Source organism: Podarcis raffonei, chromosome 4 (genome assembly GCF_027172205.1).
Source record: "Podarcis raffonei isolate rPodRaf1 chromosome 4, rPodRaf1.pri, whole genome shotgun sequence".
Lineage (NCBI taxonomy): Eukaryota > Metazoa > Chordata > Lepidosauria > Squamata > Lacertidae > Podarcis > Podarcis raffonei.
Genome location: NC_070605.1, coordinates 68,618,029 through 68,633,266, shown reverse-complemented (window position 1 = coordinate 68,633,266; position 15,238 = coordinate 68,618,029). Strand labels below are relative to the sequence as shown.

At 42.6% G+C, this 15,238-nt stretch overlaps 1 protein-coding gene across 3 annotated transcripts in view; it reads left to right on the top strand.

Moving 5' to 3' along the window:
• Window positions 1–7,910, top strand: part of FRMPD4 (FERM and PDZ domain containing 4) — a 207,429-nt gene extending 199,519 nt beyond the window's left edge. For 2 of the 3 annotated variants that reach the window (XM_053387232.1, XM_053387233.1), the window contains exons 14-17: window positions 728–866; window positions 1,359–2,423; window positions 2,757–4,043; window positions 5,977–7,910. In XM_053387232.1, the coding sequence (XP_053243207.1) occupies window positions 728–866; window positions 1,359–2,423; window positions 2,757–4,043; window positions 5,977–7,322 (3,837 nt within the window). In that variant the 3' untranslated portion in view covers window positions 7,323–7,910. Of the gene's footprint in view, window positions 1–727; window positions 867–1,358; window positions 2,424–2,756; window positions 4,044–5,971 lie in introns of all 3 variants that reach the window. The other variant, XM_053387234.1, reaches the window with a different exon arrangement.
• Window positions 7,911–15,238: the final 7,328 nt, after the last annotated feature.

Sequence of the window (15,238 nt, the reverse complement as noted above, 5' to 3'; positions counted from 1 at the left end):
AAAGCGAGCAGAAAATGTGTTTTTCATATGAGCTAATATTTTACATGCTCTACCATTGTGGGAATGGCACAGAGCCAATTGTTAGCAAAATACTGAACTGTGGTAGATTTCTAAAAGCATCCAGTCCCATATACAGTTATAGGGTTGTTAGGTGTGAGATTCTTAATTAAAGGAATTGATGCATGGCCTGAATTTGTCTCAGTTTATCTCTACAGCTTATCCCCTGAGAACTGGGACAGAAGAAAACACAGTCCACAATGGTCCTGGACCAATAATTGGGGGGTGGGGTGGGGCCTTAAGAAAACAGATCTCAGTTGCCTCAATTGGCAGTTCCACCTAAAAAAATGAACATTCATAATTTCAAGTGTCCATTCTGGAACACCTCTTAAATCTTTTCACCTTCTACTGCTATTATTTTGATGTTATAAGACATGGAAGTCAAGATCACAAGATATGTTGTGCCTGGAAAACACAGAGTGTGTAGCAGGGGTGGGTCTGACATATAAGGATGCCTCTCTCAAATTCATGGAAATCCCATTCAACTTATTGGAAATTGCTTGTGGTTAAGCTTGGTTAGGATCATACTATCAATTTAATTCCATCTAGAATATTTTCTTACTATTTTTCTTTTTTAAAAAAACATACAAACCAATTTGTGCTCTAAATCTGGCACCCCACCAGAGATTATAGCCTTGACTTTGCTGTGCTTTCCCCCCCTTTCCCTTAGCCAATCACTTTGCTAATGGAATCGTCAGATGCCATGAATCTTGCCTGTTTAACCGCTGGATATTATAGACTTTTAGTTGATTCCAGGCGTTCAATATTTAACATGGCCTGCAAGAAAAATAGTGGAAACCGTGAAGCAGGTAATGTATACTTATCATGTGATGACTACACAGACATACAAAATGATGTACCAGTTTACCTTTCAGGTAAGTTTTGCTTTCAGTCAGCAGAGACCTTCTAGGAAAGCAAAAGTATGTATCTTGGCAAATCCGATTTGCAGGTGGCATGTTGAACTTGAAAGTGACTTCAGAGCCATATAAATTCCCTTATCGGTATCGGGGTGTCAACCAACCCAAGTAGAATTATTAAGTCTGCTTGTTAGGTTACGCAATCAAAATGGGTTGAGTTTTTGATTTATTCTCACAATAAGAATTCAGCGTTTGATTTCTTTGAGAAGTAAGAAGTAGCCTAAGAATAGGCAACTGCTAGAAACTTATTTCAAGGTTATATGGAAAGGATCAATCTTAAAACATGGTTGTTTAGGAATAGCAATCTAATCTGAAGTTGGCGAGATAGCATAAATTGATTGGATAATTTGCCTTTCTTCTCTACCCCCCTGTTCCATTTTTTAGGGGCTGAAACAAAGGGGAAGCATAACCTCCATGGACCCGAGTGGAACTGTGTAGCAAAAACGACAACATTCCCAGCGGAAGGAGAGCAGGAGGTGCACATGTATATAGACTCGAGACAAAAAACTGCAGATGCTAATGACAGCACTTTCTGCCCAAAAGAACACAGGCACTTGTACATAGAGAGTGTTTATAATTCTAGTGTCCTTGATCAGCAGCTGGCCAAACAAGAGGACTCTGCAGAGGCAGAAGAAGAGAACCAAAATTTAAACCAGCAATCTGCACTGTCATACTCAGGAGGAATAGAATCAAACAAGAAAACGCAGGGATCTCCAAGAGCTGCAAAAGTATCCTTTATTTTTGGAGATCACAGTTTGGATGGCATTAACCCCCAAACCCTTGGCTATGAAAGACTATTGGATGAAAGTCCAGAAGCACTGGAAAAGCAGAGAGCTCTTTATATAAGCCATGCCAACGACATCAAGAGTTTGGAGTTGTCCCCTGACGCTGAAAGCATTCAGTTTGCTGCAAATTCCGTTTATGCAGGTTTGAACGATGGCAAAATATTTGGAGCTGCGGAAGGAATAGAGGAGCCCCTGCTGCATGACATTTGCTATGCAGAGAACACAGACGATGCTGAAGATGAGGATGACGTCAGCTGTGAGGAAGACATGATGGTGGGAGAGATCAACAGGCCTGCTCTTCTCAGCCTTTCGGGTTCCAGTGATGACATCATTGACTTGACATCGCTCCCACCTCCGGAAGGGGATGACAATGAAGACGACTTCCTCTTGCATTCTCTGAACATGGCCATTGCGGCTCCTCCACCTGGATTCAGGGATAGCTCTGATGAAGAAGACTCTCAGAATCACACAGTGCAGTATGGAGAGGACAAGGAAGAGACTAATAATGCAGGGAGTGATGATATTCCAGTGTCGCTTATTGATGCTGTTCCTACAAATACTGAAGGGAAATCTGAAAAGGGTCTGGATGATGCTGTGGTTTCTACTCTTCAAGCACTGGAGGCCTTGGCTGCTTCCGAGGAACAACAGACAAATGACAACTCAGGTTCTTACACCACTGTTACGTTTATTCACTGAAACAAACCATACCATTTCATCCATTTTCACCATTTAGCCTTTTCATCATTAGCCCATTTTTTTGGAAACATTTCATTATTAGTTTTTGTTTTTGTTTTTCCTCCATCACCTACACATTCCATGTGATAGAACTACCATAATGTTAAGTTGCCTTTCTTGGAAACTATGCAATATGTGAATCAGTATGCTAGAACCATTTTTTTAAAAAAACTTAAAACAATCCATATTTTTTTTCCTTATCGGTATATTGAAGTGCCTGACGTGATTTCATTAACTGGCTCTTATTTTTTACGGCATGCAGGTGTAGCCATCTTGAGAGCATATAGCCCCGAATCATCCTCAGATTCTGGCAATGAGACTAACTCTTCCGAAATGACTGAAACTTCTGAATTGGCCACAGCACAGAAGCTGTCTGAAAATGCCACGCGCCTGTTTTTGCCCACGAACGAAGGTTATCAACCACTTGTGGAGCAGCAGGCTGAGTTCTCCATCACCAAGAGCCAGGCTGGAGGGCTGCTGCTGAAATCCGTACAGTCCTCAGCCAATCAGCAAGTTGCAGAGCTACAGTCAAAAGTTGTGCCTTCCAAGCAGATTCTCCATTCAGACAACATGGAGATGGAACCGGAAACCATGGAAACAAAGTCCGTTACTGAATATTTCAGCAAGCTGCACATGGGGTCCGTGATATATTCTTGCACTACGAAACGGAAAAATAAGGCGGCCGAAGGGGAAGGGAAAGCAACCCCTGATGGCAATGTTGTTATGAAAAAACAGCCGGGGGCTAAAAAGACAGAAGCCGATGAGCAAAAGGGCAAAGTCAGCACTCTCTCCTCAAGAGAGGGTCAGCGCATAAGCACTTTTAATGTGGAAAGAACTGCCTTTCGCAAGGATGGCCAAAGATGGTATGCTGCTTCAGATGAGGGAGCGGCAGAGAAGCCAAATTCAGAAACGGTGAAAGGAAAGGCAGTTCCAAGAGTTTCAAGCCTTGGGAAAACAGAGGTGGACTGTAAAGAGGAAATGCACCCTGAGATTAGTCCTAGTGGGGCTTTAGGGCACGGGCCAGATGAACATTTTGTTTCAGATGTGACTACTCTCTCTTCACCCAAGGAGCGCAATGACTCCGAAGATGCTAATTCACCTGGCGATGGCCACCTCCCAAAGCTTCCGGAAGCAGAGCAGAGCATGACTAGATTGTGTGAGTATCACCTAGCTAAGCGCATGTCATCCCTGCAGAGCGAAGGCCACTTTTCTCTGCAAAGCTCGCAGTGCTCCTCAGTGGACGCAGGGTGCAGCACAGGCAGCAGCACGTGCGGAACCCCGGTCGAATCTCATCTTTGCACCTCGGACGCGAAGCACATTATCCCTGACTCGGCAGGAAAGGGCCTCAGCTACATTATTCCGGCAGACGAAAGAGCCGCCATGCTCTCCAGCCACGGAGCAACATACAAGGAGCTGCACCAGCAGCCTGAAACTGTGTGCCACAGAATGGCAGTGCCTGTTATGCATCCCACAGTCAATTCCGCTGACCCACTCTTCGGCACGTTGAGAGATGGATGTCACAGGATCCCCAAGATTAAAGAAACTACAGGTACGGCAGCACCAAAGTGTTAATCTGAATGTGTGTAAGAGACGTGGGCGGCATTTTTTAAACCGTTAAAATAAATAAAAAAATGAAGTGACTGTCCAGAGCACACACAGCCCAAGAAGGGCAAACAAGCAGCACAAACTTAACAGTAGCTCCTGAAGCACACTAAACATGCACACACATGCGCCTGGTAGCTAGGTAGCTGGCACCCCTTTGCAGGCTTGTGCTCTAAGTTGGAGCAATGATGGGACCGTGCCTGCATGCAAACGTAAGTACCTTTGTCTGATGGCAAGAGCACAGGCAACCTGCAACTTCTCCTACTCAGAAATGTCACTGTGTCTGCCTTTTTAAGGCCCTCCTGGTCCTGGGGGACAGCAGGGGAGGGGATTCTGCTAGCCCCCTCCCTTCAGGCGCCATCTCTCTATGCACTTCTGGCACGTCCTGTCCTTCCTCCCCTATCTCTGACTGCTCAGACCCTTCCCCATCTTCCAGCTCTGGCTCCTGCCTCATGGGGGGCACAACATCCCATAAATCGTTACCCCTTTATATTATTACTATTACTATTACTATTATTACTATTTTATTATTGATATCCCACCCTGACTAGGTTGCTGTAGCCACTCCGAGTGGTTTCCAACACATACAAAAATATAATAAAATATCAAACATTAAAACCCAAACCATGAGATCCATGCCGTTTGGTGTTTTTTCTCCTTAAAGTTTGCTTTTTCTTTAAAGGCTTCAACTGCATCATACATTTATGCCAGTTTAAAAACCATAGCTCCCCCCCCCCTTCCTGAGAATCCTGGAAAGTATGATTTGCTAAGGGTGTTGAGAGTTGTTAGAAAACCCCTATTTCCCCTCATGGAGCTACAATTCCCAGCTGGTTTCACAGTCAATCCTTCTTCACATGAAACTCCTGGAATTGTAGTTCTGAGAATGGAGCAAGACATTGAATGAACAGAGTAACGTGTATGCTGATTCCTAAAGTCAGGGGGCGGGGGTCATCCTTCAAGCAGGAGAAAGGACAAAACCAACAGCTAAACAAGCATTCAATTTGTCACTCCTATGACAATTGCACTTCAAACTGTGAGGCAGCTTCACAGCTGAGGTGGTGCGTTTTCTCTTTTTACACCATAGACTATACAGGTGAGTTAAAACGTTATAAATGAATTATAAAAATGTATAGCAGTAAATGGAGAATTGCATTGAGAGCTATAGTGGCACCTCAGTTTTTGAATGTAATCCGTTCCGGAAGACCGTTTGAGTTCTGAAACGTACGAAAACCGAAAACTCAATAGCCAACAGCTAGGCCTCAGGATCTTGCACTCAGCGGAAGCCGCATGGCATGTTCGAGTTCCAAGGCATGTTCGAAAACTGAGTTTACTTCTGGGTTTACTGCGTTCAAAACTGAAATGTTTGTCAACAGAGACGTTCGAAAACCGAGGTACCACTGTATATAACTTTTTTTCCTTAGCGTTTTTTTTAGATCAGTGTAGATCCAGTCTACATCTGCCTTCTTCATCAGAGTTAACTAATAACATATGGAAGGAACTGTTAGCTTAGTTTTTAGGGCATGGTGCTGATAGCACCAAGGTTGCAGGTTCAATCCCTGTATGGGGGAGCTGCATATTCCTGCATTGCAGGGCGTTAGATTAGATGATCTAAAGGGTCCCTTCCAACTCTACAATTCTATAATTCTATGACTGATGTAAAGATTTTTTTACAATTTTCATTTTGATGAACTGCACATCTGCTGAAAGATTTGTGATTGCATGTGGGGTCTGGAAAATGTGTATTCAGAATATTAAACCTTTCCTTTTTAAAATTTCCAAAGCAACAGTTAAGACTATACGGCTGAAATGCTTGACCACTAAATGGCTTTTTGAGGCGATGCTTAATTATTCCCTTTGTTCTTCTACTCCCCCTAGTGTAGCTTTCACAGAGCCTGTGACTGGAAGACAAGGAAGCATGTCTTCAGCTTTTCCTAACCAGCCCAGAGCTGATTCCATCACGCTATCATCCCACATTCACTCAGAATCAAAGGTGCCAAGTCGAAACCAAGACTCTTTTGATGTTCCCAAAGTCAACCAGTCAGGTGGGGTAGCGGTTAGTTTATGGCCATATGAGATGATGGGGGGAAGCCTCAGGATGCCGCACAACAGGAAAGTTCTGCGACGAAGCAGCAGCGTCACTGCAGAATCGACAAGCCTCGAGACATTTCTCGGGAAGAAGAAAGCCCCAGTCAGTGTGTTATGTACAGACATCGCTGAAGCAGGTGGCTCAACAAAATCGGAAAAAAGAGGAGAACTTCCTCTGGGCAAAACGTTATCCAAAAGTTATTCCCAGAGCTCTGTGAATGTCAGCAGCGTGGGGAGCAAGATATCTCCTGTCTTGAACGCCATCCGGAAGGAGTCCAAGCAGTACAGAACGTTGCCCTTACGAAAGCTGGATGCCAGCAATTGGAAATGCCGCGGCCCCTTTAGCTATTGTTTCCTAGCGAGAGGAAACGCCGAAGAGGACGAGGATGAAGATGAGCACAGAGGTGGCGCCCGGCTCTCGTTCCTCTATCGTCCCGAGATACAGTGCCAGGTAGCAGAATTGTCCCCTCAGCCTCCTTCCATTGAAAGTGAGGAGAATGGGAAGGAGGGCACAAAGACTGGCAGTGATGCCGAAAGCAGTCCAAGCAGCAAGAGCACTCGCGGAGACCAGGATGGTCAAACCGATAGGAATCTCAGCGACATGTCCTTCGATGCACGAATAGCGAGACTCGGCGTAATGAAGGAGAAGAATTATGCAGTGCCTGATGGATTTCTTGCAGCACAAAAAGATGCCAATGAGCTCCTCTGTTTGGTCCGATCGTGTATGGGGAAGAGGGAGGATCATTCAGAAGCATATGACCTTAAACTTTCTCAGTATAAACAACTGTTATCTGTAGAATCGAGACAGTTGGGAAGTGCCTGCAGGAAAATGGCCATGGCTGAAAAAAGCCCAGAGGAAATGCTTGCAGCTATGACTTCCAGCTTTCAAGTACTCTGTTGCTTAACAGAAGCCTGCATGCGTTTAGTTAAAATCATGAACTCTGAAACACAGCAGGAGGAAATTGTAGCTAAAATAGATGAGGTTGTAATAAACTACATTTGTCTTCTAAAAGCTGCGGAAGCAGTGTCTGGTAAGACCTCCGGTAACTCTAGCATTAAACTCTTGGCTCGTAATTCGACCACCATGGCCACTATCGTAAGCACACTAACACGTTCTCTTAAAATGCTTTTAAATAAATAAACAGAAGTCACTTCATAATCTACCTTTGCAAAGCCATACATTAAAAAAAACAACTTTTATTTACTTGTACGTGTATGAAATAATGTTTAAAAAAAACAAACCTTGACGCTCTCTCTGTATATTTTGTTATTTTATATAAAATAGGTATGAGATTTAAAAAACAACAACTATGGGACTTCTGACCAGTTCTATCCTACTCTTTCTTTCTTTCTTTCTTTCTTTCTTTCTTTCTTTTTGAAGGATAAACTATATAAAAGCATTTGGAAGTTTGACTTTTTCCATAGTCAAATCTACAGGTGTTTGATCTTAATTTCTTAAGACTGTAATGCTAGAGGATTTACTTCCTTTCCCCCTCCAGGTTTATACTTGGGAACTATACTGTTCATGGTTAGAACTAAGAAATTGAATCATAATGTATATAACAGTATTTAATGTTTGAATTATAATTTTTAAAGCATTGAATATAGCAAAAATACATTTTAAAACCCAGAGACTATTGTGACTGAATAGAGATTATATATATATATATAAATATATATATATACATATGTGTATATATATGCGCATAATAAATTACTCTTTTGTTCATACTGCTTGCTTGATGCATCTGTTACATTGGTAGTTTGTTTCTGTGCCATTGCTCAATCAAAAAGGCACTGCTCCCAAATGTTTAATGCAAATACAAAATTCAAACACGTAAATGCAGCTTATGACATTCAGGGGGGGGATGTTTACTCCCCTTAAGTTACATTCCAGACAGCAGTTTTTTTTATATGATTCCCTGTAAAAGGGGGTGGTTTAGAACTGGTAGAGAAGCTCACCCCACTGTCTTTCCACACACACCCTCCTTGGTAGCAATTCCTCCTATGAAAATAAAAGGCAGCTTGGCCTTATATTATATCCACATCTACACACTGAGTCTTTTTTTCACGCTGTGGCTTGAAGCACTTGCTCAAAGTTATTTTGGTTAGTCTGCCATGTGAAGATGGTGTGTCACAAAAGCTGGTGTGTGGGGAACACTTTCATTTGAATCCCAAGAGGATTTAAGGCACCCAACCCTTTGAAAACAGAATCAAAAGCAATCTTGCCACAGATAGCTTTGTGCATTACATGAAATAACATCCTGGACAGTTTGAACAGAGTGACTTGATTTCTATATATCGGCTTTTTAAGGCATCTCCTAGTCTTCTTACTCCTTTGTATCATCTTCTGTTACTTTATGCATTTGGTGATTTGTGGTCTGTTTTCCCACTCTGCTCTTTGCTCAAATAGGTCAATATTTGAGCTTTGAAAGGATGTCATATAACCAACTTGTAATTTCCTGGCCCATCAGTTTTCCTATGAACATTTCAGACTTGTAGTAATCAGTGATTACCTATAAAGCTTGGGAACATATCAGTGTACATGAAGGGAAACCTTTGGTCCTCCAAACATTGCTAGACTACAACTTCCATCAGCCTGACAATTGTCCATGTTGGCTCAGGCTGATGGGAGTTGGAGTCTAACATCAATATCTGAATTACCACACATCTCCCCATCTCAGATCTAAACAATATTCAGAACAATATGGTGTGTATCTCTAGCTCACGAAGAACAAGTAATGCAGCAAAGTATTAATCAATGACAATATGATTGCATTCTTCATCTATTTTATCCATTTTAGCTTGGTAAATCTGGACCATTTCCAGCATTAACTGAAGTGCCTACTTAAACTGGTTCTCTCATACAAATGGTCTTTTCTCTCTCCATAGGATGCTAGTAAACTACGGTGTGTACCATGTGGAGTGTACACACTCATGTGCTTAATACTGGTGAGAAGAGAGGATGAGAGCACATTGCTGCATAGAAACATCTGCAGCTATTCCAGCTGATCCCAGAGCATACGCAGCAGAGACTGTGTCAACACAGTTATCTGAGGAACAAATGAGATATTTATTGAGAAGACTTAGTTTTTTGTCTAAAGGCTATTTGTGCCCTTTGGGTACATGCCAGACACTGTTTTCAAGCGTTTCTCAACAGCTAGAATCTGTCTTCAAGATTTAAGGCTTCTCAGGCTAACATCTAAGATACGACGGCTCTACTTTTAGTCACCAGCCTTCCACATCAATCTTGCTTGTGTTTTCCCATTTAGGAATTTCCCAAAGACTTAGTCAACTGCATTTCATTGAACATTCATGACTAAAACCTCTAGTACCATTAAATCATGCTTTAAAATAAAAAGGAATAGGATGCCTTCCGTTTTGTGCAAATTTTGTTTTCAAATTAAGCCTATAAATGTACATTATGTCAAACTAACAATCCCCAAAAGTCCATAATTAATATGGCTGCTGTGCATGTGTGTGGCTGCAGGGTGAGGGCTTATCCCAGAGATGCTGATTAGCTTAAAGATACCTAGGCCATACCCATAGTTGATCAATTGATATTTATGGGCCCAATCATGTTGCTTCAAGGGAAAAAAATATGTATAAAATAATAATTCCTAGGCTGCCAAGATCCAAGTTTGGGGCAAGTACTGCAATACTTTACAATTAGGTTGTCTGTCAGTGTGCTTTTTACTATGTTTTTATTATATTTTATTATGTTTTGTTCCTGCCAACCTAGCAGTTCGAAAGCACGACAAAGTGCAAGTAGATAGATAGGTACCGCTCCGGCGGGAAAGTAAACAGCGTTTCCGTGCGCTGCTCTGGTTCACCAGAAGCGGCTTAGTCATGCTGGCCACATGAACCGGAAGCTGTACACCGGCTCCCTCAGCCAATAAAGCGAGATGAGCGCCACAACCCCAGAGTCGGCCACGACTGGACCTAATGGTCAGGGGTCCCTTTACCTTTACCTATTATGTTTTGTAATGTGTTTCTAATGTTGTACACTGCCCTGAGATCTTTTGATTAAGGGCAGTATTTACAGACGTACCTCAGAAGTCGAACAGAATCTGTTCCGGAAGTCTGTCCAACTTCTGAAAAGTTCAGAAACCAAGGTGCAGCTTCTGATTGGTTCCCAATTGTGCAGGCATGCCGGAAACAGTAGCAGAAGCTGTGCCAGACATTTGGCTTTCAATTTTTTTTGTGAAAACTGGAACACTCACTTCCGGTTTTTGATTGTTTGGGAGCGGGAACGTCCGACTCCCAAGGCATTTGGGAGCCAAGGTATGACTGTACATTGAATTAATAATACTAATTAGTGAGAGAACGCCTGCAGAGATTTTAAATCACAAAACATGCAGCAAAGTGTGGAAATATAAGCTGTTAGACCTTTAAAATATGCCCTTGTGAGTTCCAAAACAATCCCTCTTCCCCTAGGACAGAAAAAGACCACACGTTTGGTAAGTTAAAAACGGTTTACTTACAAACTCTCCAAAGGTGTGATTCATGTGCTTTTCCATACAGCATTCGGAAAAGGTTGCACAGACAGTAAAACTTGGCTTAGTTACAGTGGTGAAAGTTCCTAAATTATTGGTATAGGAACTCAAGAGTGGCTGGTGAGAGCCATGTGGCCCTCTTCACATGCTGAGCTTCTAAGGGAGACTGGAGAGTAAACAAAAGCTTGAACCTAGTCCCTTCCAAGGTGAGCTAAGCCTGGCAGGACAGCTGAATTTATGGTGTAAGTCCCTTTATGCATTAATTAGGCCTAAGCATGTTTGTTATGAGGCCGGTTATCCCACAATCTAGTCTTCAAATAACTTTATCAGCCCCCTAAAGTCTACGAGAATTCTATACCCAGAGAGGGCTCCAATCTTTTATTGCTGCAGTGTCTCCTACTAAGCTTTATGGCTGAGTGGAGTAATGGCCTGGCTAGAAGCCATTATTACACATACAGAGCCTGACAGCCCATGAAGAAGTTGGCATATACCACATTTCTTGGCTCCCTAGACATTGTTTGGGGGAATCGAGTGGCCCCTGAAATGTCCATTTCTGACTTAGCCTAACTCTTGGACCTAATAGCCTGAACTCTGTAGCTTGAGGTGGAACCAAACAGATAGAAACATCATAGTATATTTTTCAGTCACTATTCAAGACAAAGCTATGGTCTGCAGCATCACATTTGCATCTTCAAGCCAATCTCACTAGTTGTGGTCCAACTATGTGTACGTATAACCCAATCAGATAACTTACCACTGTGTGTCAATCAGCAGTTTGTCAGGAAGCAGAGAGTGAGGAAGACAGAATCCCAGCCCCTCTTCCTCCCAAACAGCTGAATTGCACGACTGATGATGTATTTCATAGTTCCAGCTTTTGAATCAGCCTAGGAAACTCATTTCAATGTACAGTTCCATGTACAGAAACCTGCTTCCACGCAGATGGCCTCTGGAGGGATCAGGACAATTATATGGAAGAGGTCTCATTCACATCAAAATAGCTCTACTAAAGATGGCAACCCAAGAATGCAAGCGTTTAACAAAGGTATGTTTTATTTAAAAGCTGCAGTTTACCAAACATGATGGTTGTGAGTGGAAGAGGAGATTGAAGTGTTAATTATTTCCATATGTACCTATCCGGACCCTGAGAGCATCTTCTTCAGGTGTTTCCTCCACAAGAGGTCCAGAGGGTGCAAACATGAGAATGGGTCTTTTCTGCAGTGGCTCCCCATTTGTGGAATGTTCTCCCCAAAGAGGTTCACCTGGCACCTTCATTATACAATTTTAGGCACCAGGCAAACATGTTCCTCTTTAACCAGGCCTTTGGCTGATTGACATCCAAGGCCCTTTTAAAAGGTGTTGCGGAGGGAAGTGGGTTATTAGGTTGTTTTTGTTTCTATTATGTATTTTGTGTTTTTTATATTGTGACTTTATGTTGTAACTTCCCTGAGAACATAGGGCAGTATACAGATTTAATAAACAATAAATACAACTTTTAATGTTGGGAGCCAGAGTCCACCTGGTCCCCACACCCCTTTTCTAGCGCAGTACAACGGTGGAAATGATGCTAAAGGGAGACTCTTGGGAGTCATCTTTAAGAAGCAACTCCAGGGAGACTACCATAGCATCTGGGGGAGAAATTGGAAAGGAACCTGCTCCATTAAATGAGTCAATATCAATTAGAGTTCCCTCTGCTGCTGGTCCAGCCACTGTTGCGGACAGTAAAACACCTACTTGCAGATGCCTGGCCCAACAGAGCCAGCACTCTGTGGACCAATCTGGAAGAATGTGTTTTTGGGCAGAATATATTTGCTCTGTTCTCATGCTGCACAGATCTTCCTGGTAGGCATTGCTCATATTTTGTGTGTGGAAATCTGATCCCGACTATAGACAAGAATGGGTGCTCTGATATGGAGCTGTGCAAGAGAAAAATCTCTCTCTTTTCTGTACAACACTCATGCACTGTTTCCCTGCGCTGTGAAAATACCCAAGCAGACCACTGTGTAGCATTGAATTACCGTATTTTTTGCACCATAACACTCACTTTTTTCCTCCTAAAAGGTAAGGGGAAATGTCTGTGCGTGTTATGGAGGGAATGCCTACGGGTGGCATGCCTACGGATTTTCCTCCTCTAAAAACTACGTGCGTGTTATGGTCGGGTGCGTGTTATAGAGCGAAAAATACGGTAATATGCTTTGGAACCCATTAAACCAGGGAAGGAGCTCCTGGGGGTATCCCAGATGTTTCTGGACAATTTATTCATTTATGAAATGTATGTCTCACTCTTCCTCCCAATTAAATTTATGTTCCACTTTCCATCATCTCTGACCATTGGCCATGCTAGCTGGGGCTGAAGGAAGCTGGGGGTGGGGAGGATAGCATCTGGAGAACCACAGAACCACCCCTTCCTTAAACCTTTTGGATTGGGAAATGAGTCTAACATCATGTAGATGCTTTCTTAGAAAGAAGCCCCATAGATTTAAAGAAACCTAGATATAGATATACGGACACGGGTGGCGCTGTGGTCTAAACCACAGAGCCTAGGGCTTGCCGATCAGAAGGTCGGTGGTTCAAATCCCCGCAATGGGGTGAGCTCCCATTGATCGGTCCCAGCTCCTACCAACCTAGCAGTTCGAAAGCATGTCAAAGTGCAAGTAGATAAATAGGTACCGCTCCGGCGGGAAGGTAAATGGCATTTCTGTGTGCTGCTCTGGTTCGCCAAAAGTGGCTTAGTCATGCTGGCCACCCACATGACCCGGAAGCTGTCTGCGGACAAACACTGGCTCCCTCGGCCTATAGAGTGAGATGAGTGCGCAACCCCAGAGTCGTCCATGACTGGACCTAGCGGTCAGGGGTACATTTACCTTTAGATATAGATATAGGTATACACACACATTTTACTTTCAAAACCTTCAGCAGTTCTATCGTACTGACAATTTGAATAAATGGAGAGCTAATTCATACTTCAGGTTTGTTAGCACACTATGCTGAACTCATTTAACACAAATCATTTAAAGATCGTGTTATAGCTTTACTCTGAAAGCTTAATACACATTCAGGCTTCAGGTCTTCCATGAAGGAAATGACAGCAATAATAATAAAGAAATGATTCCATTGTACAGATGTGGCAGTTTTCACGCAGTAATGAGCACAAGTGCTTATTTATCTAATCACGCATAACATATTAAGATAAACATTAAGGGCTAGATAAATTGCTTCTTATGAAAATACTTTTATTATAGATTTCTGTCCGTCCGTGAATAAGAGAGAATGTTGGCTCAATACTTTTTAGAACAAAAAAAAAAGGAGGGGGGAGATGGATTATATAGTCCTGATATATCTTTACCATTGTTTAGTATCTTTAAAAGTGCAGAGGCTCAGGCTTGCTTGGAAGTTGAATGCCACATGCCAGTTGTGGCAACCCTAAGCATTCTTACCATAAAATAAGTCCTAGTGGCACATGCTTCTAGGGATTGAATTGCTAATTAAACTGCCCAGTTATGCTGTGGGAATGCTTGGAGTCAAATACATTAATCGGAATGCCTTTGATGCACCTATTGGCACAGCACCAGCCTTCTGTGGTCCTCATTTCCCCTGTGCATTTTACTCTTTCCCGTGAGATCAGCCTGACTAACCACCTGCACATTGCTATGTCGTCTCTCCTGAGAGAACCTGACAGCAGAGAATTACTGGCGAGCATCTGATCCTTTCCCTGGCTAAATGCACAGCCCCTGAAGCACTGTCTCAAGGTAATTGCTTCCTAGTCTAATATTAGAGCGATTTTCCTGAGGGGTGGGTGGGTTAGTGGAGAGGATGCTGATACCAGTTTTTCATATCCAGTTGTAAAGCACGCTTGTCTGACCCACATCACGATGCATCAGACATGGTTAGTGGGATAATGAGAAATGGAGGTGCTTGAGAATTTTGGGGGAAAGCTTGTTGGGTTATCCTGCCATTTGTTGTGATGAAAAGAGGAAACCTTGACATGTAAAATTTATTCCTTCCCTGCTTTTTCCATGATGGGAGGTAGAAGAGACAGCCTCTGAGAGAGTGCCGCAGGGATTTACAAGGTTGTAATGCTTCTTTAAACACCTAGCTCCTTGTTGTGTTGTGTTGTGTTGGCATTGAGTCTGAGAGTGTATTTGCTGCTAATGTTATGAAAACTGGAACTGGTTGGAGCTCCGCCTGCTTTAAGATTCACACCCAACAAGTGGTAATTGGCATTCAATTACTGTGGCGAATCCAACAGTAATTTGCAGTCCTTTCACCTGGGATGATTAAGATGGTAGAACAACTTCTGGCAGTAACAGTGGAGGCAGTTCACTAGCGTGTTTGTTTCCCATCCAATACAGTAACACAGGATAGCCCAAGTGTTTCAAATGCAGATGTAAGACCAGTAGGAAACAACAGTAGCTTAAACCCTCTGAAGGGATAGTACGAACACTACAGATGTCAAGTACTTCATGACTAAATATTTTCAGGATCAATTTTGTATAAGCAGCCACTTATATAAAGTAAAGTATATATGTCAAGTAAAATGAAATGTGCAAGTGCAGTCATCTCC